The sequence below is a fragment of the Macaca thibetana genome, chromosome 3, assembly GCF_024542745.1.
Source record: "Macaca thibetana thibetana isolate TM-01 chromosome 3, ASM2454274v1, whole genome shotgun sequence".
Lineage (NCBI taxonomy): Eukaryota > Metazoa > Chordata > Mammalia > Primates > Cercopithecidae > Macaca > Macaca thibetana.
The window spans coordinates 157,622,443-157,646,182 of record NC_065580.1 but is presented as its reverse complement, the minus strand read 5'-3'; the positions used below and the strand labels follow the sequence as shown (position 1 = coordinate 157,646,182).

The 23,740-nt window shown below is 48.7% G+C and overlaps 1 protein-coding gene across 2 annotated transcripts in view; it reads left to right on the top strand.

Annotated features, from left to right (window-relative positions):
- GET1 (guided entry of tail-anchored proteins factor 1) overlaps positions 1–23,740 on the top strand; it is a 655,129-nt gene that overhangs the window by 626,086 nt on the left and 5,303 nt on the right. The window contains exons 2-4 of one of the 2 annotated variants that reach the window (XM_050784595.1): positions 11,578–11,701; positions 21,592–21,757; positions 23,304–23,371. In XM_050784595.1, the coding sequence (XP_050640552.1) occupies positions 11,600–11,701; positions 21,592–21,757; positions 23,304–23,371 (336 nt within the window). In that variant the 5' untranslated portion in view covers positions 11,578–11,599. Of the gene's footprint in view, positions 1–11,516; positions 11,702–21,591; positions 21,758–23,303; positions 23,372–23,740 lie in introns of both variants that reach the window. The other variant, XM_050784594.1, reaches the window with a different exon arrangement.

Sequence of the window (23,740 nt, the reverse complement as noted above, 5' to 3'; positions counted from 1 at the left end):
GATTACAGGCTTGAGCCACCGCGCCCGGCCTCCCAGCCTCATTTTAAAAAATAATGTTTTTCTACCCAATTGGATATGCTGCTGGTGAGAATTATTTAATTTTTTTCTGAGAATGGAATATATTTTCCCCCTTCCCTTTCCTTCCCCCTTCCCCTCCCCCTTCCCTCTTCCCTTCCCCCTCCCCCTTCCCTCTTCCCTTCCCCCTCCCCCTTCCCTCTTCCCTTCCCCCTTCCCCCTCCCTCTTCCCTTCCCCCTCCCCCTTCCCTCTTCTCTTTCCCCTTCCCTTCCCTTTTCCCTCCCCCCTCCCTCCTTCCCTTCCCTTTTCCCTTCCCTCCCCTCCCCTCCCCCCTTCCCATTCCTTCCCCTCCCCCTTCCCATCCCTTCCCCCTCCCCCCCCTTCCCTTCCCCTCCCCTCCCCCTCCCTCCCTTCCCCCTTCCCTTCCCCTCCCTTCCCCTCACCTTCCCTTTCCCCTTTCCCTTCCCCTTTCCCTTCCCCTTTCCCTTCCCTTCCCTTCACTTCTCTAGGCAGGGTCTCACTCTGTTGCCCAGGCTGGAGTGCAGTGGTGTGACTATAGCTCACTGCAGCCTCGACCTCCTGGACTGAAGCCTCAAGCAATTCTCTCGCTTTAGCCTCCTGAGCCAGTTGGGACTACAGGTGTATGCCATCATGCCTGGATAATTTTAAATTTCTTTGTAGAGACGGGGTTTCACCATTTACTTACCTAGACTGTGTTGAACTGCTGGGCTCAAGCGATGCACCTGCCTTCGGGATTCTTAGTAAATGTACAGGGCTGTGCAACCATCACTACAATCCAGTTTTGGAACATTTAAATCACCTGGAAAAGATCCCACCTGTCCATTTGCAGCCAATCCTGGCCATAACTCCTGAAGCCCCAGGTAGCCACTGATCCACTTTCTTTTACCATAGCTTAAAATCTTCTGTCTCTGACTAGCCTGGGAAACATAATGAGACTTTGTCTCTACAAAAAATTTAAAAATCGGCCGGGCGCGGTGGCTCAAGCCTGTAATCCCAGCACTTTGGGAGGCCGAGACGGGCGGATCACGAGGTCAGGAGATCGAGACCATCCTGGGTAACACAGTGAAACCCCATCTCTACTAAAAATACAAAAACTTAGCCGGGCGAGGTGGCAGGCGCCTGTAGTCCCAGCTACTCGGGAGGCTGAGGCAGGAGAATGGCGTGAACCCGGGAGGCGGAGCTTGCAGTGAGCTGAGATCCGGCCACAGCACTCCAGCCTGGGTGACAGAGCGAGACTCCGTCTCAAAAAAAAAAAAAAAAAAAAATTTAAAAATCAGCTGAGTGTAGTGTCATGCACCTCTAGTCCCAGCTACTTAGGAGGCAGAGGTGGAAGGATTGCTTGAGCCTAGGAGCAGAGGTCGCAGTGAGTTGTGATTGAGCTGCTGCACTGTAACTAGGGTGACAGAGCAAGACCCCATCTCAAAAACACAACAAAACAAAACAACCTTCCGCTTTTCAAAGGACAGTTTTAAGAGAATGAAAAGACAAGTCACAGACTGGGATAAAATGTTTGCAAAACATATTACAGATAAAGGATTTGTACACAGAATAAACTCAAGATTATAATAGATAATAAACAACTCAGTAAAGAAAGGGGCAAGAAAGATCTGAACAGATAGTTCACCAAAGATGTAAGAATGACAAGCATATGAAAATGTGTTCAATATTAGTAGTCATTAGGGAAATGCAAATATAGCAGAAAACTGTAATGAGATACCACCACCCCTTATTAGAACGGCTAGATTGAAAACACTGACACTACCAAGTATTGGTGAGGATGTGGCGGAACTGGAATTCCTGTGTTTTTGTTTGTTTGTTCATTTGTTTTTGAGACAGAGTCTCGTTCTCCCAGGCTGGAGTGCAGTGGCGTGATCTCGGCCCACTGCAACCTCTGCCTCCCGGGTTCAAGCGATTCTCTCACTTCAGTCTCCCCAGGTAGCTGGGATTACAGGCGCCCGCCAACCTGCCCGGCTAATTTTTGTATTTTTAGTAGAAATGGGGTTTCACCATGTTGGCCGGGCTGCTCTTGAACTCCTGACCTCAGGTGATCTGCCTGCCTCGGCCTCCCAAAGTGCTGGGATTACAGGTGTGAGCCACTGCACCCGGCCGGAACTGGAACTCTTGTACACTGTTAGTCATTGCTGGAAGGAATATAAAATGGTATAACTGGCCAGGTGTGGTGGTTCCTGCCTGTAATCCTAGCACTTTGAGGCTGAGGTGGGTGGATCACGAGGTCAGGAGATTGAGACCATCCTGGCCAACATGGTGAAACCCATCTCTACTAAAAATACAAAAATTATCTGGGCGTGGTGGTCCTGTAGTCCCAGTTACTTGGGAGGCTGAGGCAGGAGAATCGCTTGAACCTGGGAGGCAGAGGTTTCAGTGAGCCGAGATCATGCCTCTGCACTCCACGCTGGTGACAGAGTGAGACTCTGTCTCAAAAAAAAAAAAAAAAAAAGGCATAACTATGCTACACTACTTTGCAAAACAGGTTAGCAAAACAGGTTAGCAGTTTCTTGAAATACATTTTTTTTTTTTTGAGACGGAGTCTCGCTCTGTTGCCCAGGCTGGAGTGCAGTAGTGTGATTGCAGCTCACTGCAACCGCTGCCTCCCGGATTCATGCCATTCTCCTGCCTCAGCCTCCCAAGTAGCTGGGACTGCAGGCGCCCACCACCACGCCCAGCTAATTTTTTGTCTTTTTAGTAGACACGCGGTTTCAGTTCCGCACCCGGCCGGAACTGGAACTATTGTATGCTGTTAGTCACTGACAGAAGGAATGTAAAATGGTATAATTGGCCTGGCACGGTGGCTCCCGCCTGTAATCCCAGCACTTAGAGGCTGAGGCAGGTGGATCACGAGGTCAAGAGATCAAGACCATCTTGGCCAACATGGTGAAACCCTGTCTCTACTAAAAATACAAAAATACAAAAATTATCTGGGCATGGTGGTGTGCACCTGTAGTTCCATCCACTCGAGAGTCTGAGGCAGGAGAATCGCTTGAATCTGGGAGGCAGGGGTTGCAGTGAGCCGAGATCGCACCACTGCACTCCACCGTGGCAACGGAGTGAGACTCCGTCTATAACAATGCTATACTACTTTTCAAAACGGTTTCTTGAAATACTTTTTTTTTTTTTTTTTAGGGGTGGAGTCTCACTATGTATGTATTCTTGAAATACTTTTTTTTTTTTTTTTTAGGGGTGGAGTCTCACTATGTTGTCCAGGCTGGTCACCAACTCCTCAGCTTTAGTAATTCTCTCACTGCAGCCTCTCAAGTACTGGGACTGCAGGCACATCCACTGCTCTGGCTCATAAAGTTTTTTTTTTTTTTTAGAGGCAGGGGAATTGTATCTTCAAAAATGTCAACATAATAAAAAACAAAGAAAATATATGGAAATGTTTCAGATTAAAGGAGGCCAAGGAGACATGTAATTTAAATAAAATACCTGACCCTGGATCTTTTTGTTTTTTTGAGACGGAGTTTCGCTCTTGTTGCCTAGGCTGGAGTGCAATGGCTTAATATTGGCTCACTGCAAACTCTGCCTCCTGGGTTCAAGCGAGTCTCCTGCCTCAGCCTCCCAAGTAGCTGGGATTACAGGTGTCCACTACCATGCCCAGCTCATTTTTGTATTTTTCATAGAGATGGGGTTTCACTATGTTGGCCAGGCTGGTCCTGAACTCCTGACCTCAGATGATCCACCCGCCTTGAACTCCCAAAGTGCTGGGATTACAGGCATGAGCCACCATGCCCTGCCAACCCTAGATCTTATACTGGGGGAGAAAGGAAATTATGCAGTCAATTGACAAAATTGGAACACAAATAGCAGATTAAAGTATTGTATTAATGTTAACATTATGGAAGTTGATAAATTATGTAAGAGGCCAGGCGAAGTGGCTCACACCTGTAAGTAATCCCAGCACTTTGGGAGGCTGAGGTGGGTGGATCACCTGAGGTCAGGAGTTTGAGACCAGCCTTACCAAGATGGTGTAACCCCGTCTCTAACAGCAGGAGTGGTGGTGCATGCCTGTAACCCCAGCTACTTGGAGGCTGAGGCAGGAGAATCGCTTGAACCGGGGAGACGGAGGTTGTAGTGAGCTAAGATTGTGCCACTGTACTCCAGCCTGGGTGACAGAGCAAGACCCTGTCTCCAAAAAAAAAATGTCAGAGCACATTCTTAGTCACACACACACACACACACACACACACACACACACACACACACACAGAGAATCAGAGAGAGTGAGAAAGAGAGAGAAAAGAATGAGAGAGGGAGAGAGGGACAGTCCCCAAAGAACGTTGGTCAACCCAGCTCTCCCCCTTCTTGCTTGCAATTCGCCAGGCAGAATGTACCAAGATTGCAACATCCTGAGATAAGGAGGAACAAGCCAGGCTCTCTCCGCGTTCCTCCGAGAACGGATGTCCTGCAACACTTGTGATCAGTTAAGTCAAGTCCTGGCCAGAGTATAAAACCCAGAGTGGAGCGGTGGAGTGCTCTCTGAGTCCCTCAGCTGCAGTGTGAAGTGGAGCTCGTGCAGATGAGACTTCCTCTGTCCTATGCACCTTTCTTGAGGCTTGGGGACCAGCTGACCATGGATCCTAGGCTTCTGTTGGCTTTTGCTGCCTTTCCGGGTATAATAAAGTTGTTTTGCCTGACTTGTGCAAGTGTTCTATCTCCCTGGACTTATGCTCAGGCGGGCAGATAAATTTGTGCAAAATCTCCTAGCAAATGCAGGAATCTTAGCAGAAACTAACGAGGTGTTTAGGGTCCTCCCTTGGGACTGGTAATCAGTGCATGATGTTTCTTTCTCAGTGATTGAAACTGGTGTATAGTATTCTGCTTAACAGAGGGAGAGAAAGAACACGAAGAAGCAAATGAAGTCAAGTGAACTAGGTTAGGCCGGGCGCGGTGGCTCAAGCCTGTAATCCCAGCACTTTGGGAGGCCGAGACGGGCGGATCACGAGGTCAGGAGATCGAGACCATCCTGGCTAACACGGTGAAACCCTGTCTCTACTAAAAAATACAAAAAACTAGCCGGGTGAGGTGGCGGGCGCCTGTAGTCCCAGCTACTCAGGAGGCTGAGGCAGGAGAATGGCGTGAACCCGGGAGGCGGAGCTTGCAGTGAGCTGAGATCCGGCCACAGCACTCCAGCCTGGGTGACAGAGCGAGACTCTGTCTCAAAAAAAAAAAAAAAAAAAGTGAACTAGGTTAATCTAAGTTAAGGATATGGATTTTTTTTTTTTTTTGAGACAAGGTCTCTCTATGTTGCCTAGGCTGGTCTTGAACTCCTGGCCTCTAGCGATCCTCTCACCTTAGCTTCCCAAGAGCTGGGATTATAGGTGTGAACCACCAGCTCTGCTTACGTTGAATGTTCTTGACACCATTTTTATTTTTTGCAACTTTTCTTTCTTTCTTTCCATTTTGGGACAGAGTCTTGCTCTGTCACCCAGGCTGGAGTGCAGTGGTGCAATCACAACTCACTGTAGCCTTGAGCTCAGCCTCCCAAGTAGCTGGGACTACATGCGTGCACCACCATGCCTGGCTAATTAAGAAAAAAGAATATTTTTTAGAGACAGGGTCGCTGTCTCTCTGGTGCTCAGCCTGATCTCGAACTCCTGCACTCAAGTGATTCTCCTGGCTTACCCCTCCAAGGTGCTGGGATTACAGGGTGGAGCCACTGTGCCTGGCCACAACTTTTCTACAAGTTTGAAACTATTTTAAAATAAAAACTTTTAATATTTTAATTATTTTTAAAACAGAGGTGACGTGACATAAAATAAAAACAAATTTAAAATGCAAATGAAAGTTTATTTAGAGATAAATTTCTGGGCATAGTACTAAGCCTGTGAAAATTTATGATCTAAATAAAGTTGGCTGTACTAATAACAATAAGAAGATTAAATTTTAACTTATTGAACTTTACCTATGAGAAGGGCTTGGTGTAAAATAAGGACTAAAATAAAAACATTTTAAAGGTTATCTGGGGCCAGGTGTGGTGGCTCATGCCTGTAATCCCAACAGTTTGGGAGGCTGAGGTGGGTGGATGACTTGAGGTCAGGAGTTTGAGACCAGCCTGGCCAACATGGCGAAACCCTATCTCTACTAAAAATACGAAAATTAATGGGTATGGTGGTGCACACCTGTAATCACAGCTACTCGGGAGGCTGGAGCAGGGGAATTGCTTGAACCTGGGAGGTGGAGGTTACAGTGAGCTGAGATTAGGCCGCTGCATTCCAGCCTGGGCAACAGAGAGAGATTCCATTAAAAAAATAAAATAAAATAAATAAATAAAATATTAAGGTTATCTGGGTTGGGCGCAGTGGCTCATCCCTGTAATCTCAGCACTTTGGGAGGCTGAGACAGGCAGATCACCTGAGGTCAGGAGTTTGAGACCAGCCTGACCAACACAGTGAAACCTGTCTCTACTAAACATACAAAAATTAGCCAGGCGTGGTGGTGCATGCCTGTAATCCTAGCTACTTGGGAGGTTGAGGCCGGAGAATTACTTGAACCTGGGAAGCGAAAGTTGCAGTGAGCCAAGATTGTGCCACTGCACTCCAGCCTGGGCAACAAAGCAAGATTTCATCTCAAAAAATAAAAAATAAATAAAGGTTATCTAGTTTTAGCAATATTTTTCAAATTGAGGTGAAATTCATAGAAGATACAATTAGTCATTTGAAAGCATATAATTCAATGTTGCACACCACCATCTAGCAATATAAATAGTGCTGCCATTTAGGATAATTTAATATTTGTATTTTAAAATGTTGCAGAAATGCTTGTTTTTAAACTTCCTTTTTTTTTTTTTTTTTTTTCTTGAGACAGAGTTTCACTCTTGTTGACCAGGCTGGAGTGCAGTGGCGCAATCTTGGCTCACTTCAACCTCTGCCTTCTGGTTTCAAGCAATTCTTCTGTCTCAGCCTCCCAAGCAGCTGGGATTACAGGCGCCCACCACCACGCCCGGCTAAGTTTTGTATTTTTAGTAGAGACGGGGTTTCACCATGTTGGCCAGTCTGGTCTCGAACTCCTGACCTCGTGATCCGCCAGCCTTGGCCTCCCAAAGTGCTGGGATTACAGGCATGAGCCACCGCACCCAGCCTACACTTCCATTTTTTAACATTTTACTTTATTTAAAGATGTAAATTCTTGTTCTTTCAGGGAACCCTTCCACATATATAATTTAACTTATTTCTTGGACTCTTTTTATTTTATTCTTTTATATTGTAGAGATGGGGGTCTTGCTGTGTTGCCCAGGGTGGTCTCCAGCTTCTGGCCTCAAGCAGTCCTCCTGCCTTGCCCTCCCAGAGTGCTTGGGTTGCAGGCCTGAGCCACCCCACCTGGCCTGAAATATTTTTTATTGATACATAATAGATGTACACATTTTGGGGATCCATTTGATCATTTGATAGATTCATGTGGTGTTAAAGATTAAAGCTGGTTTTTTGAGATATCCATCACCTTAAATATTATCTTTTATAAACACTTTTTAAAAAACTCATTAAAATTAGCCAGGTGTGGTGCTGCACACCTATAGTCCTAGCTACTTGGGAGGCTGAGGTGGGAGGATTGCATGAATCTAGGAGTTTGAGGCTGCAGTGAACTACAGTCATGCTACTGCACTACAGCCTGAGTGACAAATCGAGACCCTGTCTCTAGCAAACAGCAACAACCAAAAACTAAACACAGCAAGATAGTTCCTATTACATTCTATTTTTCTTCAGATTAGCTATATACACACACAAAGGCTTAACAATTCAGGTATACTAAAATGCAATATTCCAACAGACACCAATTCTTCATTCATTGTTAGCACATATTTTGCCCTGAAAGCTTGTGTATAAAGAATACCTTCTGGCCAGGCATGGTGGCATACACCTGCAGTCCCATCACTTTGGGAGGCTGAGGTGGGAGGACTGCTTTAGGCCAGAAGTTAGAGACTAGCCTGGATGACATAATGAGAATCCAACTCTACAAAAAGCAAAAATAAAAATAAATTATCCAGGCGTGATAGTGTGCACCTGTAATCCCTGCTACTTGTGGGGATGAGGCAGGAGGACTGCTTGAGCTCAGGAGTTCGAGACCAGCCTGCACAACATAGTGAGACCCCATCTACACACACATATTGATAAGGTTTGGCTCTGTGTGCCCATCCAAATATCATCTCGAACTGTGATCCCCACTTATCGAGGGAGGGACCTGGTGGGAGGTGATTGGATCATGAGGGCGGTTTCCTCCATGCTGTTCTCACGATAGCAAGGGAGTTCTCACGAGATCTGAGAGAGATCTTGTGAGATCTTTTGTGATGGTGGTGGTACCTGCCCCCACCTTGCCACCTCGTGAAGAAGATGTTTGCTTCTCCTTGGCCTTCTGCCATGATTGTAAGTTTCCTGAGACCTCCCCAGCCATGTAGAACTGTGAGTCAATTAAACCTCTTTCCGTTATAAATTACCCAGTCTCAGGTAGTTCTTTAGAGCAGTGTAAAAATTGATTAATGCACACACACACACACACACACCCCTTAGCTGGGTGTGGTGGCCTGCACTTGTAGTCCCAGCTACTTGGGAGGCTAAGGCAGGAGGATCACTTGAGCCCAGGAGTTGGAGGCTGCAGTGAGCTATGATCATGCCACTGCATTCCAGTCTGGGTGACACAGTGACAGAGTGAGATTCAGTCTCTAAACAAAACAAAACACAACACACAAAACAACACAATACATTCTGAAGTGCAGGCTCAGAAACCTACTATGGCTGCCTGAGGTATGAGCTACTTCTGTTTGTTTCTCTATTAAATATTTATTTTTGAGAAACTTAGTTTTGTCAACTTCTTTCTTCAGCCTCTTAGCTCCTTTGGCCTTTGGGGCTAGGTTTGCATACACCTGCTGTCTGCAGCTCACAGTGGAACAACACCTATTTTTAGTTATTAGTCTTCTTCTTTTCTTTTTTTGAGATGGAGTCTCACTCTGTCACCAGGCTGGAGTGCAATGGTGCCACCTTGGCTCCCTGCAACCTCCACCTCCTGGGTTCAAGCGATTGTCTTGCCTCAGCCTCTTGAGTAGCTGGGATTACAGGCATGCGCCATGCGCCACCACGCCCAACTAATTTTTGTATTTTTAGGAGAGGTGGGCTTTCACCAAGTTGGTCAGGCTGGTTTTGAACTCCTGACCTCAGGTGATCTACCCACCTTGGCCTCCCAAAATGCTGGGATTACAGGCGTGAACCACTGTGCTTGGCCTGTCATCACTTTTCAAGAGGCAGTTTCTCCTCCTAAATCCATCTCAATCTCCAGTGACAGAGAAGCCAGGAGCCCGGCTGCCATGCTGCGTGGTCCATCCAGGTGGAAGGGAAGGCCATGGAGGAGAGCCAGGCTCCTGCTCTTTGTTTTGTTCAGAAGTCACTTACTAACCAAGAAGTCCTTTCAGGGAAAGGATTCACTCTACTCCTACAGAATAGCCTTGTTTCACATGTTTTCTTTTTCTTTTTTTTTGAGACGGAGTCTTGCTCTGTCGCCCAGGCTGGATCACATGTTTTCTTGAACAGAAATTTGTAGAACTGGCTGTGCGCGGTGGCTCAAGCCTGTAATCCCAGCACTTTGGGAGGCCGAGACAGCCTGATCACGAGGTCAGGAGATGGAGACTATCCTGGCTAACACGGTGAAACCCCGTCTCTACTAAAAAAAATACAAAAAACTAGCCGGGCGAGGTGGCAGTCGCCCGTAGTCCCGGCTACTCAGGAGGCTGAGGCAGGAGAATGGCGTAAACCCAGGAGGCGGAGCTTGCAATGAGCTGAGATCCGGCCACTGCACTCCAGCCTGGGCGACAGAGGGAGACTCCGTCTCAAAAAAAAAAGAAAAAGAAAAAGAAAAAGAAATTTGTAGAACCACAGCCTCCTGCATAATTTTTTTTTTTTTTTTTTTTTTTTTTAAAAGACAGAGTTTCACTCTTGTCGCCCAGGCTGGAGTGCAGCGGCATGATCTCAGCCAACCTCCGCCTCCCAGGTTAAAGCGATTCTCCTGCCTCGGCCTCCTGAGTAGCTGGGACTACAGGCGCCCGCCACCACATCCAGCTAATTTTTGTATTTTTAGTAGAGACAGGGTTTTGCCTTGTTGGTCAGGCTGGTGTCGAACTCCTGACCTTAGGTGATCCACCCGCCTCGGCCTCCCAAAGTGCTGGGATTACAGGCTTGAGTCACTGCACCCAGCTGCAAAATTATTTTAATTGGTTCATAATAATGAGCCAGAGTTGTACTCTGTCGCCCAGGCTGGAGCACAGTGGTGTGATCACAGCTCACTGCAGCCTCGACCTCCTGGGCTCAGGCGATCCTCTCATCTCAGCCTCCCTAATAGCTGGGGCCACAGGCACGTGCCACAATGCCCGGCTAATATTTATATTCTACTGTAAAGATGGGGTCGCACTATGTTACCTAGACTGGTTTCAAACTCCTGGGCCCGTGATCCACCTTGCTTGGATCTCCCAAAGTGCTGGGATTACAGGCATGAGCCAGTGTACCCGCAATCTTGCATCATTTTGATTAGGAATTAGTCCTCAGAAACCAGCCATGGCAGCATGGCAGAAGAGACAGCTGAACATGTCTTGCTTTATCCACTATGTATACTTTTTTTTTTTTTTTTTTGAGACGGAGTCCCACTCTGTCGCCGGAGCTGGAGTACTAGTGGCACGATCTTGGCTCACTGCAACCTCCGCCTGCCGGGTTCAAGCGATTCTCCTGCCTCAGCCTTCTGAGTAGCTGGGACTACAGGCGCGCGCCACCACGCCCAACTAATTTTTGTATCATAGAGACGGGGTTTCACCATGTTGGCCAAGCTGGTTTCGATCTCTCGACCTCGTGACCCGCCCGCCTCGGCCTCCCAAAATGCTGGGATTACTGGCGTGAGCCACCACGCTCTGCCCACTGATGCATACATTTGATTTGGGATTCTTTTGCGGCAAAATCTGATCCTCACCTAGATTCAGGTTACTTTATTAGCTACTACTAATGATTGTGAACAGTGCATTCTAATAAACTTATTTTTACAGGTATGCAATTGTGTAAATTGGTTAGACTTACTACAGTGTTTAGTTCTGGAACGAAAACGTAAGGCATTTTCCGCATAACTGCTTGGAACACGACAGCTACCTGCTACTATAATTACGGTAGTCTTTTATTTATGGAAGAGTTTATCTTAAACTTATCTAGAATTAAAAGTTAAAGAAAGTACTAATTATGACAAAAGCAGGGAGTCGTTAGCACTTGAAACCAGAATTTGGTACTATGAGAAGGTTTTCAATTTTAAAAAGAAGGAAAAAAAGAAACACGGACGCCAGGAAAACTGGTTGAGTAGGGGTGGGGGCGGGTGCGAGAAGGCTACGGAATCCCGGAAGGCCCAGGAGGAACCTGGAACAGGTCAACCGCTCCAACTGGAGCGGGTGGTAAAAACGGCCCCGCCTCCTGCGAGGGCGACGCAGTGCGCAGGCGCGCTGGGCTTCACCCGCGCAGGCGCAGTCGCCTCTGCTGGCGTGGTCCCCATGGAGCTGCCGTAGCGAACCCAGTACAGCCAGGAGTATCCGGGATGAGCTCAGCCGCGGCCGACCACTGGGCGTGGTTGCTGGTGCTCAGCTTCGTGTTTGGGTGCAATGTTCTTAGGATCCTCCTCCCGTCCTTCTCATCCTTCGTAAGTGGCTGCCTGGCCTCCCAAGGGCCGGTGGGGATGCCGCCCCAGTCCCCTGGCGGGTCTGGGAGTAGGTACAGGGGTCTCAACTGGGCGACTGAAGCCCAGATTCAGCCCGTAGTAGCGTCTTGGTTGGTCTGTAAGCTTTTTTGAGATAGTTGGTAGCGTCTAAAAGGTGCGCCGCTTTACCCCAGAATCAGACTTTCTGGGTTCTAGGGGGGTGGGGGGAGAAACATCCGGCAACCCTGGGCCACGCTTTCACGGGACAGGAATCTTCTCGCTGTGGGTGGCGGCGGCGAACCTCACATTGGGAGTTCCTGGTGCCCCGCTGCCAGCCTCACCCGTTTCCGTTAATCCTGGTCCCTAGAGGCATTTGAGCAGCCCTCACCCAGGGTTTTCCCAGAGGCCTGGCGGGCGAAGTCAGCTGTTCCAGGTCCCGGAGAGATGGATCCTAGCGTCCAGGAGCCCACATTCTTGGGATGGGTAGGGTGGGAGACAGGTGCAGAGAGAATCTCAGTACAGCGTGATGCCTTCAATATCCAAGGGAGCAACCAGCTTGGGGAGCACTCTTTCTGCCAGGTAGTGAGTACATTACCTCCCTGTCACGGCTGCTGGGAGAGACGAGTTATTATCCCATCCTCCTTTACCTCCCGGAGGAGTCTGGCTCAGAGAATTTAGTAGTGGCGCTAAGTCATCCCGCTAGTGACTGGAGGTGGAGATTTGATTGCCTGTTGGAGCAGGGATAGGGATAGGGATTTGGTGGCAAATTGAACAGGGCGTGGTGGGGTGTGGTCATGGGAGGTGGGGGTACTTTGGGAACTGTCCCCGGGAATGAGCGCCCTCTGTATGCCCACAGCAGGAATGAGGAGCTGTTGGGCACAGACGGAGACTTCAAAGATTGTGCGCATGCGTTGTAGCATTGTCTTGGAAAACAGTTCTTGCTTTTCTCTTCTAAGATAAATTGGTAATAGTGGAGTATATTTTATTCCACCAGTATTCATTGAGTGCCTGTTTTGTGCAAAACTCTATTCTTTTTTTTTTTTTTTTAATTTATTTATTATTATTATACTTTAAGTTGTAGGGAAAACTCTATTCTTACTCTCTCCGTTGTCCTACTGTCTGCATTGTCCTGGAGATACAGTAAATTCTCTTTTAACCCCTGAGTCTCCTTCAGAATCTTTCCTGATGCTATCCAGTCTTTTTAAGATGATGTCTCAGGTCTTTAGCATTGCATAAAAGACTCCTGATGAGCTGGCCCATGCTCATCTTCTTTTTCTTTTTCTTTTTTTTTTTTGAGAAGGAGTCTTGCTCTGTCGCCCGAGCTGGACTGCAGTGGCCGGATCTCAGCTCACTGCAAGCTCCGCCTCCCGGGTTTACGCCATTCTCCTGCCTCAGCCTCCCGAGTAGCTGGGACTACAGGCGCCCGCCACCTCGCCCGGCTAGTTTTTTGTATTTTTTAGTAGAGACGGGGTTTCACCGTATTAGCCAGGATGGTCTCGATCTCCTGACCTCGTGATCCGCCCGTCTCGGCCTCCCAAAGTGCTGGGATTACAGGCGTGAGCCACCAAGCCCGGCCTCATCTTCTTAATTGTAAAATCTACATAATATGAATTTATCATCTTTATCATTTTTAGGTGTACAGTTCAGTGGCATTAAGTACATTCACATTTTTGTGCAACCGTTATCCCAGAACTTTATTATTATTTTTTAAAGACAGGGTCTGGCTCTGTGCAGTGGCACAATCTCAGCTCATTGCAACCTCTGCCTCTCAGGTTCAAGGGATCCTCCCACCTCAGCCTCCCAAGTAGCTGGGACCACAGGCATGCACCACCATGCCCAGCTATTTTTTTGTATTTTTTATAGAGACAGAGCTTTGCCATGTTGGCCAGGCTGGTCTCAAACTCCAGACCTCAAGCCATCCGCCCACCTTTGCCTCCCAAAGTGCTGGGATTACAGGTGTGAACCACTGCACCTGGCCCCGCTCCCAGAACTTTTTCTTTTTTCTTTTTTGGAACAGAGTCTCAATCTGTTGCCTATGCTGGAGTGCAGTGGCCTGATCTTGGCTCACTGCAGCCTCCGCCTTCCAGGTTCAAGCGATTCTCCTGCCTCAGCCTCCCAAGTAGCTGTGATTACAGGCACCTGCCACCATGCCTGGCTAATTTTTGTATTTTTAGTAGAGATGGGGTCTCACTATGTTGCCCAGGCTAGTCTCAAACTCCTGACCTCAAGTCATCTGCCCTCCTTGGCCTCCCAAAGTGCTAGTATTACAGGCATGTGCCACCATGCCCGGCCCCATATCACAACCTTTTTATCTCCTCTGACTGAAACTCTCGCACCCATTAAACAACTCTCCATTCCTGCCTCTCCCTGGCAACCTCCATTGTACTTTCTGTCTCTGTGAATTTGACTGCTCTTGGGACCTATGTCATATAAGTGGAATCAGACAGTATTTATCCTTTTGTGACTGGCTGCTTTTCACTCAGCATAATATCCTTAAGGTTCATCCATGTTGTAGCATGAGTCGGGATTTCCTTCCCTTTTAAGGCTGAATAGTATCCCATTATATGTATAGGCCACATTTTGTTTATTCATCCATCTGTCTATGGACACTTGCGTTGTTTCTACCTTTTGACTGTTGTAGATAATGCTAAAATGTTTACAGATACCTCTTTGAGTCTCTGCTTTCAGTTTTTCTGGACATATACCCAGAAGTGGAATTCCTGGATCTATGGTAATTCTATGTTAAATGTTTTTGAGAAACCACCATGCTGTTTTCCATAGCAGCCACACCATTCGACATTCCCACCAGCAATGCAGAAGGGTTCCAGTTGCTCCACATCCTTCAACACGTATTTTGTTTTCTTATTTATTATTTTTATTTATTATTTTTATTTTATTTATTTTTTTGAGATGGAGTCTTGCTCTTGTCACCCAGGCTGGAGTGCAATGGTGCAATCTCGCTCTGCCCCTCGGGTTCAAGAGATTCTCCTGCCTCAGCTTCCCAAGTAGCTGGGATTACAGGTGCCCGCCACCATGCCTGGCTAATTTTTGTATTTTTAGTAGAGATGAGGTTTCACCATGTTGGCCAGGCTGGTCTTGAACTCCTGACCTCCAGTGATCCACCGGCCTTGGCCTCCCAAAGTGCTGGGATTACAGGCCTGAGCCACCGCACCCAGCTTATTTTTATTTTTTTGAGAGGGAGTCTCTCTCTGTCACCCAGGCTGGAGTGCAGTGGCTCAATCTTGGCTCACCTCCACCTCCTGGGTTCAAGCAATTCTTCTGTCTCAGCCTTCCAAGTAGCTGGGATTACAGGTGCATGCCACCATGCCGGGCTAATTTTTGTATTTTTAGTAGAGACGGGGTTTTGCCATGTTGGCCAGGCCGGTCTCGAACTCCTGACCTCAGGTGATCCACCCACCTTGGTCGGTCTCCCAAAGTGCTGGTGTTACAGGCCTGAGCCACCACACCCAGCCTTTTTTTTTTTAAATACTAATTATCCTAATGGACAGAAGGTGGTATCTCATTTAGTTTTGATTTGCATTTTCCTAATAATTAGTGATGTTGAGTATCTTTTCAGATGCTTATGGCCGTCTGTTTATCTTTGGAGACATGTCTAGTCAAATCTTTTGCCCCCTTTTAAAATTCAGTTGTTTTTTGTTGTTGAGTTAGTTCCTTTTGTTGTTATTAGACAATTTTTTTTTTTTTTGAGACAAGAGTTTCGCTCTGTTGCCCAAGCCGGAGTGCAATGGCGCTGTCTCGGCTCACTGCAACCTCTGCCTTCTGGGTTCAAGCGATTCTCCTGCCTTAGCCTCCCAAGTAGCTGGGATTACATGCATGCGCCACCACGCCCAGCTAATTTTAGTGTGTGTGTTTTTTTTTTTTTTTTTTTTTTTTTTTTTAGCAGAGAGGGGGTTTCACTATGTTGGCCAGGCTGATCTTGAATCCTGACCTCAGGTCATCCACCTGCCTCAGCCTCTCAAAGTGCTGGGATTACAGCCGTGAGCCACCACACCTGGCCGACAATTTTTTTTTTTTTTTTTTAACTTTTAAGTTCAGGGATATGTGTGCAGGTTTGTTATATAGGTAAACTTGTGTCATGGGAGTTTGTTGTAGAGATTATTTCGTCACCCAGTTATTAAGCCTAGTACTCATTAATTAATTTTTCTGATTGTCTCCCTCCCACCCCCCTCCCTCTGAAATAAAAAAAATTGTTTTTAGAGGCCGGGTCTTGCTCTGTGACTCAGGACCTGTGTCCACTCTTGTGCTGCCTCCTACAACAACCTTATGGCCTCTCTAACCTCAACCCAGTTAGCTTTCTTAAACCCATTTCCCTTTGATTGTAACATTTGTTGTTAGCCAGGTTCAGAAGGATAACATAATTATTATCCCAGCAGAGTACACCCACCCTGTAATTGGTAATAGAGATGTTTGGCCTGGTCACTGGGTTTGTGGTGACGGTCTGTGAGAAGCTGTAAGGAACGCGCTGGTCTTGAGTAGGGTCAAATGCTGCTCCTTCACCATCATCAGAGGCTACTTCATCACAGCCTCTGATTTGAGGATTCAAGTGGGAAAGACTCATGACAAGCAGCAGAAAGTCGAATTGGGAAAACAGTGCCCTCTGGGATGGGGCCACGCTCAGGTACTTAAATCATAACCTCCCTTGGGATGTTTCTGAAGCAGAAGTTGGGGAGGCAGCGCCCTGATCTCATCACTCAGTCTAGGCTGCATTGGTTCCCCCCCTCCCCCCGCCGCGCCCCCAGCTCCCTGCCCCACGTGAGGCCTTAGGAGGTCTGAAGTATCAGAAGTCCTTGGGCCAGTTAAGACTAGTAAGGTCCTGGGAGGCGATCTCAGCTGCCCGCTGCGGTGGGGGTGGGATGCCTGGTAAGGACACCAAGTCTCTGGCGTTGGCGTGGTTGGAATTTTCCCGGGGATCTCTACCTCCTCTTCAAGCTGGTCACGGACGCATAGTTCATTCAGTAGGTGGTCCGGGACTTTATTCAGCTATAGGAGGGCAACAAAGACGCCTTTGATGAGCGCCGGCTCTGCAGCTCTGCAGGTGCAGGGGAGGTGCACTGTGTAGGTACCCCAGGACTGGCGCGGGCTGTGGGTCTATGCGAACGACACGACTGTGCAGGCGTCCCAGGAGTGGCGCAGGGTCAGAGTCCATGCAAGCCGCACGCACTGCGCAGGTCCCCCAGTACTGGCACGGGCTCAAGAGTCCATGCAAACCGCACGCACTGCGCAGGTGCTCCAGGAGTGGCGCAGGCTCAGTCTATGCAAACCGCATGCACTGCGCAGGCGTCCCAGGACCGGCACTGGCTCAGGGTCCCTGCGAGCCGCACGCACTGCGCAGGCGCCCCAGGACTGGTGTGGGCTGAGGGGCCACAGGAGCCACACGCACTGCGCAGGCGCCAGGAGGCCCTTCCTTGCAACCCTAGCTTTGCAGATGAAGGACGCTGCGCGGGTTGCCTTCTGGGCTCACCGGCCGATTGCCCTTTCAGATTCAACATTTTCTAAATTATCTTTCAGTTTCTGCTGTAAAGAGTGGCCACCTCCTTTTCCCTCTAGGGGACTGAAGCCAGAGGAGAATGTTGCAGAGTTTGCCTCTGTGGTCATCTTCTTAGAGCACCGCCCCCCCTCGCGCCCCCACACCCTTTTCCTCAGCCGTTGCTTAGTGAGTCCCTGCTGTGGACCAGGCTTGGAGATGGTCCTCAAGTATTAGTTTAGGGGGACGACGCTGCGCTTCACAGGACCTGCCCCAGAGTCCTATGAGGCAGAAGCGCGCTGGTGAAGTGCGCATGTGCGGGCAGGGCCTCCAGTGGGACTCTCGTGGGGGCCGCAGCCAAGGACTGGGGCTGGCGGCCTGGAGAGCTGCTGGTTTCTCGGCCCTGGCCGGCGGGTCCTGGCCGAGAGTGGCATCTGGGGCTGTTCAGGGTCTGGAGCTTCCTGAGTTGGAGGACTCTGTCCTCTGTGTTCAGGGACTCAGGGTGACCTGAGTTGGTGGTTCCTGGGTTTGCCTGCTCTACTGCTGGCAGGCGCGAGCACGGGCTGTGCACGTTGTCATGCCATCAGTTATTTACTTTTGTTCTAAAAATTAATATTTGCATTATTACATTTAGATTCATATCTTATTAAATCTTATACTGCATAATTCTAGAACATTTTAACACTTATATGTGGGTCTTGGATTAACATTGATGCATATTTGCAAATTTATGCTTTAAAACATTTTTATTTTAGAGACGGTCTCACTCTGTTGCCCAGGCTGTAGTGTGGTGGTGCCATCATAGCTCACAGCAGCCTCAACCTTTCGGGCTCCAGCGATCCCTCCCTCCCCGCCTCAGCCTCCCAAGTAGCTGGGGGCACAGGCACCCACAGCTGCGCCACCACGCCTGGCTAATTTTTAATTTTTTTTTGTAGAGATTGGGTCTTGCCATGTTACCCCGCCTGGTGTCGAACTCCTGGGCTCAAACGATCTTCCTGCCTCAGTCTCCCAAGGTGCTGGGATTACAGGGTTAACCACCGCGCCTGGCTCAGACAATTTTTATTGTGCTTATACATGTAATAGATGTAATTTTTTTTCAAGCACCAGTTGTTTTTGTTAACCTTACAAAGCTGCCTTCAGTTTTCCTCAAGTTCACTCTTCTGCCTTCACTCACCTCCCATTCCTGAGTTAATTGTTTTGTGTACTCCCTCTCAGGTGACTGGCCGGACTCGGCTTCCCAGCTCTAACTGGAGAGTTGTCTCTACTGTGCGGCAGGCAGAGGAGACCTGTGAGCTGGGAGGGGGAGAGGGAATCTCATTTATTGTGTGCTTACTGTGTGTCAGGCACACTTTAGATACACTATAACATTTCATCTTTATTAGTCTGTTTTAAAAATTTCGAAACAAACACAAATGTGCAGAAAAGTTACGCATACAGTCAATACCGAGAGCTGATTCTGTTTCCTGAACCATTTGGAGTTGTCCGTCTGAACCCCTCATTCCCAGGTACTTTGGTATTCAATAGATTCTTGGGGGCCGGGCGCAGTGGCTCATGCCTTTAACCCCAGCACTTTGGGAGGCCGAGGCGGACGGATTGCTTGAACTCAGGAGTTCACTGGCAACATAGTGAAACCGCGTGTCTACTAAAACTCAAAATAAATTAGCCAAGCGCGGTGGTGCACGACTGTGGTCGCAGATACTCAGGAGGCTCAGGTGGGAGTATGGCTTGAGCCCAGGAAGTTGAGGTTGTAGTGAGCCGAGATCTAATGCAGGCATCAAGTACTTTACCACGATCTGATCCTCAGGCCCCATTCAGGTTCCCCACGTGTTGCGGTAACGTCCTTAACAGGGAAAGGACCCAGTTCGGAATCATGCGTTGTATTTCCCAGCCTCTAGCCTCCTTCTGTCTGGAGGAGTTTCCCGGTTTTCCCTTGACTTTCATGGCTGTCATTTTTGAGAATCAGCGGCCAGTGATTTCACAGAATGGACGTCCACTGGCATGTCTAATACTTGGCAGGGATATCTGAGAGGCAGTGCTGTGTTCTCATTGTATCTCATCCGCTGGTGTGGGACTGGGATTTGGGGATGTTCGCTGATCCCTTGGGGCAGGTGGCCAAGGCGCCTGTAAGGGATCTGGTCTTGGGGCACCCGCGCAGTCCCCGGACTAGGCCTTCCCGGCAGATCTGCGGGCGCCACCTGGCGGCCACTGCCGACTCCTCCCTTGCGCTCCAGCCACTCCTCCCCTCCCGGTGCCGTGGCCCGGGGCCGTTCCCTGGAGAGTAGACTACTGGGGCTGGTGCCGGGAACCGGGGCCAGCAGGGGGCGACGCAGGCGGGCCCCCAGGTCATGCGGGGCCCCTCTGCTCACAGGGACCAGCCAGGCCAACCTGGGGAGGGTGCCTCTTTGTTTATGTCTGTATTTCTCTGCCTGTGTGTGGAAACCACAGATCTCCAATTCTAAGCCAACACCACAAGATTCATTCTGCTTCTCTTGGAGACGCCTGCCTTCCTTCCTGCCTTCCTTCCTTCCTCCCTCCCTCCCTTCCTCCCTCCTTCCCTACCTTCCTTCACCAGGTTATGAAACTGGCTAATTTTTCATATTTTTTGTAGAGACAAGAGTTTCACCGTGTTGCCAAGACTGGTCTCTAACTTCTGGGCTCAAGCGATTCACTTGCCTTGGCCTCCCAAAATACTGGGATTATAGGCATGAGCTACTGCACCCGGCCTTTTTTCTTTTCTCTCTCTCTTTTTTTTTTGAGACAAGGTCTCACTCTGTTGTTCAGGCTGGAGTCCAATTGCATGATCTGAGCTCACTGCAGCCTTGAACTCCTGTACACAAGAGATCCTTCCACCCCGTCCTCCAGAGTGTTAGGGTTGCAGGCTGAGCCACCACGCCAGGCTGAGGCATTTTTCTTTCTTTCTTTTTTTTTTTTTTTTTTGAGACGGAGTCTTGCTCTGTAGCCCGGGCTGGAGTACAGTGGCCGGATCTCAGCTCACTGCAAGCTCCGCCTCCCGGGTTTATGCCATTCTCCTGCCTCACCCCGGAGTAGCTGGGACTACAGGCGCCCGCCACCTCCAGAGTTTTTTTTTGTATTTTTTAGGGTTTCACGGTGTTGCAGGATGGCTGAGACCCGTGACCACGCCTCCAGTGCTGAGCCACCGGCTATTTTTTTTCTAAGTGTCTTTGCTGAAAGTGAGAAGACTGGCTTACGTTATCCTCAATATGTTTATTTCTGTGATCACCCTTTTGTAATTAATCTCTGGTGTCCACCACCAACTGATACCCATGTGAATGCATGCCTCGCCCCACCTGGGCTCTGACACGGGCAGGTTTCCTTCTTGTCTTGTATGTCTGTCCCCCTCACCCTACAGACCCTGACTCCTGTGTCAGGCTGCCCTTTCTTGGGGACCCCTGTATCACCATGCCTGGCCCTGATGCCTCTTGCCAGGGTGCCATTCTGTGGGAAGGCCCTCTGCACTGAACTTGGGCACTGACACTCTGCCCTGGCCCCGCCTCACCGCTGTTGCCCTGCACCTGCACCTTGCTCTGCCCCGTCTAATCTAGGACTGAATTCTTCAGGCAGGGGAGAGGACCCACGTTCCCTGTCGCTGGAATAACAGCTCAGGTGATGAAACTGGTTTTCATTTCATAATTGCAATTTTAGTTATAGTGAAAGAGACAAAAATTTGTATTGGAGCAATTCATGGGCATCTCCGCAAAAGGAAAAATATAGTTTGAATAGCAATTTGAATATGAGGTTTTTTTTTTTTTTTGGTGGTAGTTATAGAGAGCTGGAAAAGGCGGCAGAGGCTGGCTGTGTAGGTAGTAGGCAGCTTGGCCAGATGGCAGAGGCAGGAGTAGGATGTTGGAGCAGGGTGTACTGGTTCTGCCTGGTCAAACCCATGCTGGAGTCGCCTCAAAGGCAGTGGCAGGGGAGTTCCCTCAAGGGGCTGCTCCAGACTGCCTGGAGATGGGGCCAGCTTGGATTCCAAAGAAAGAAGCACTAAACGCCAGGGTGATGAGTCCACAGCATTCACGAAGGGAACTTACAAGAGCTGCGGCAGTCCTGGGACAGCCAGTTAGAGAAAGGGACATTTACCTAGGGCTGTCTGCCACCGGGGGGCTGGGGTTTGAAGTGTATGTGGGAGTTTGAGGACTTTGTCATGGCGGGGCTAGTTTGTAGGTGTTTCTCAGCAGGATGAATCTTCCAGTGTTCTCCAGCAACAGCCTTCACTCTTTATTAGTCCTGAGAAAGTTCACGGCCCCAGTTTGGGTTCAAGCCTGCAGGGAAACACACAACTGGCTGGGTCACAGAGTGGTCAGGGCATAGACAGAAAGTAGGGGGAGATTGGGGGATCCTCCTGTGGCCCGTGTTGGAAGATGCTGATCCCCGCTGTCCGCCCTGCCAGATGTCCAGGGTGCTGCAGAAGGACGCGGAGCAGGAGTCACAGATGAGAGCGGAGATCCAGGACATGAAGCAGGAGCTCTCCACGGTCAATATGATGGACGAGTTTGCCAGATACGCCAGGCTGGAAAGAAAGATCAACAAGATGACGGATAAGCTCAAAACCCACGGTACTGCGTCCCTTGCAGCCTGAAGGCTTCGTGAGAGCTGATTTATAGAGAAGTCTGTATGTAAAGATTAGTAGAATACATGCTTTGCTTCTTGGATGTTTTGAATATTGATGGAAACTTTTAAGTTATCTGGAGGAAACTCAGTAATAATTACTTTCTTCTTATTTGTTGGTGAACCTTTGCTTTCTAATCACAGAAACATCTAAGAATCCACTCAGATTTTCCTCAGAGCCAACTCTTTTTTTTTTTTTTTTTTTTTTTTTTTGAGACAGAGTCTTGCTCTGTGCCCCAGGCTGGAGTGCAGTGGCGCGATCTCGGCTCACTGCAAGCTCCGCCTCCCGGGTTTACGCCATTCTCCTGCCTCAGCCTCCCGAGTAGCTGGGACTACAGGCGCCGCCACCTCGCCCGGCTAGTTTTTTGTATTTTTTAGTAGAGACGGGGTTTCACCGCGTTAGCCAGGATGGTCTCGATCTCCTGACCTCGTGATCCACCCGTCTCGGCCTCCCAAAGTGCTGGGATTACAGGCTTGAGCCACCGCGCCCGGCCAGAGCCAACTCTTCATTGTAGGTTTTCATTTTTAAATTCATCACTTTTCTGAGAGAAGCCCAGAAAAAAAGTTTCACAGTGGATTGTCAGAGGCTTTTGTTCCACTCTCTAGAAAAATGCCCAGCAGTGTCCTCTTCCGAGTGTCACCCCCGGGTACGGTCTCCTGTGATGACGATGACGAGCGCTTTCTCAGGGCAGCCCGTGTGCTGAGGACCCCGTGCACAGTGTGTGCACAGTCAGAGAGCTGTCTCTGTGGCTGGGAAAACAGACAAAGGGGCCTGTCCAGGCCCAGGACAAGCTGGATTCCCACCAGGGGTTCGTGTACTGTGCAGACTGGGAAATAGGGAGGAAAATGTAGTCCTGTTGGTAAGTGGTAATTCTATTATACGAAGAATCTTTGATTTCATGAGTCATTTTAAGAGTTTTCAAAGGCCGGTGCAGTGGCTCAAGCCTGTAATCCCAGCACTTTGGGAGGCCGAGACGGGCGGATCACGAGGTCAGGAGATTGAGACCATCCTGGCTAACACGGTGAAACCCCATCTCTGCTGAAAAATACAAAAAAACTAGCCGGGCGAGGTGGCGGGCGCCTGTAGTCCCGACTACTCGGGAGGCTGAGGCGGGAGAATGGCATAAACCCGGGAGACGGATTTTGCAGTGAGCTGAGATCTGGCCGCTGCACTTCAGCCTGGGCGACAGAGCGAGACTCTGTCTCAAAAAAAAAAAAAAAAAAAAAAAAGAGTTTTCAAAAAAAAGAGTTTTCAAAATTAAAGCTATTCAAATCTCAATCTGAATAGGATTCTATTTTAAATAATGGCATAATGAGATGGTGGGTGACTTAAAAATTCTATTTTACATTTTCTAATTATGTTGAATATGTTGAGTGATTGTTCCATTTATAATCAGAAAGTGTATTATATGGGAAAATAACATTTCTGTGTATTTGAATATGTTGTTAATTTTTTAGGACTGACATAATTGTTTATCCTGTTTTTCCTTTCAGTGAAAGCTCGGACAGCTCAATTAGCCAAGATAAAATGGGTGATAAGTGTCGCTTTCTACGTATTGCAGGTAAGTGTGCTAGAGCGCCAGACGGGTCACTGGAGTTGGTGGCCCTGAACTCCAGAGCGTTGCCTGCAGATCCAGGGCTGGGAGTTTGGGCTGTTCCACCTTCAGCTGTCGTGTTGTGTGGCCCTGCCCACACGGAGCTGTAAACACTCTCGGTCTGTAAGTCAGACTAAAAGGAAGCCTTTCTCTTGAGGAGAGTTGTTACAGTTTGGGACTTTTTGGCAGATGAACTGTGAAGGAAGTTCTCGGAGAGCTTCCACCACGCCTTCATCCCCTTGTGGTTTGAACGGCCAGGTGGGATGAAGTGAGAAGCTTATAGATGACGTTGGTTTTTTCTGAGATCTTCAGTAATTTGGCTCTTACTTGTTACCT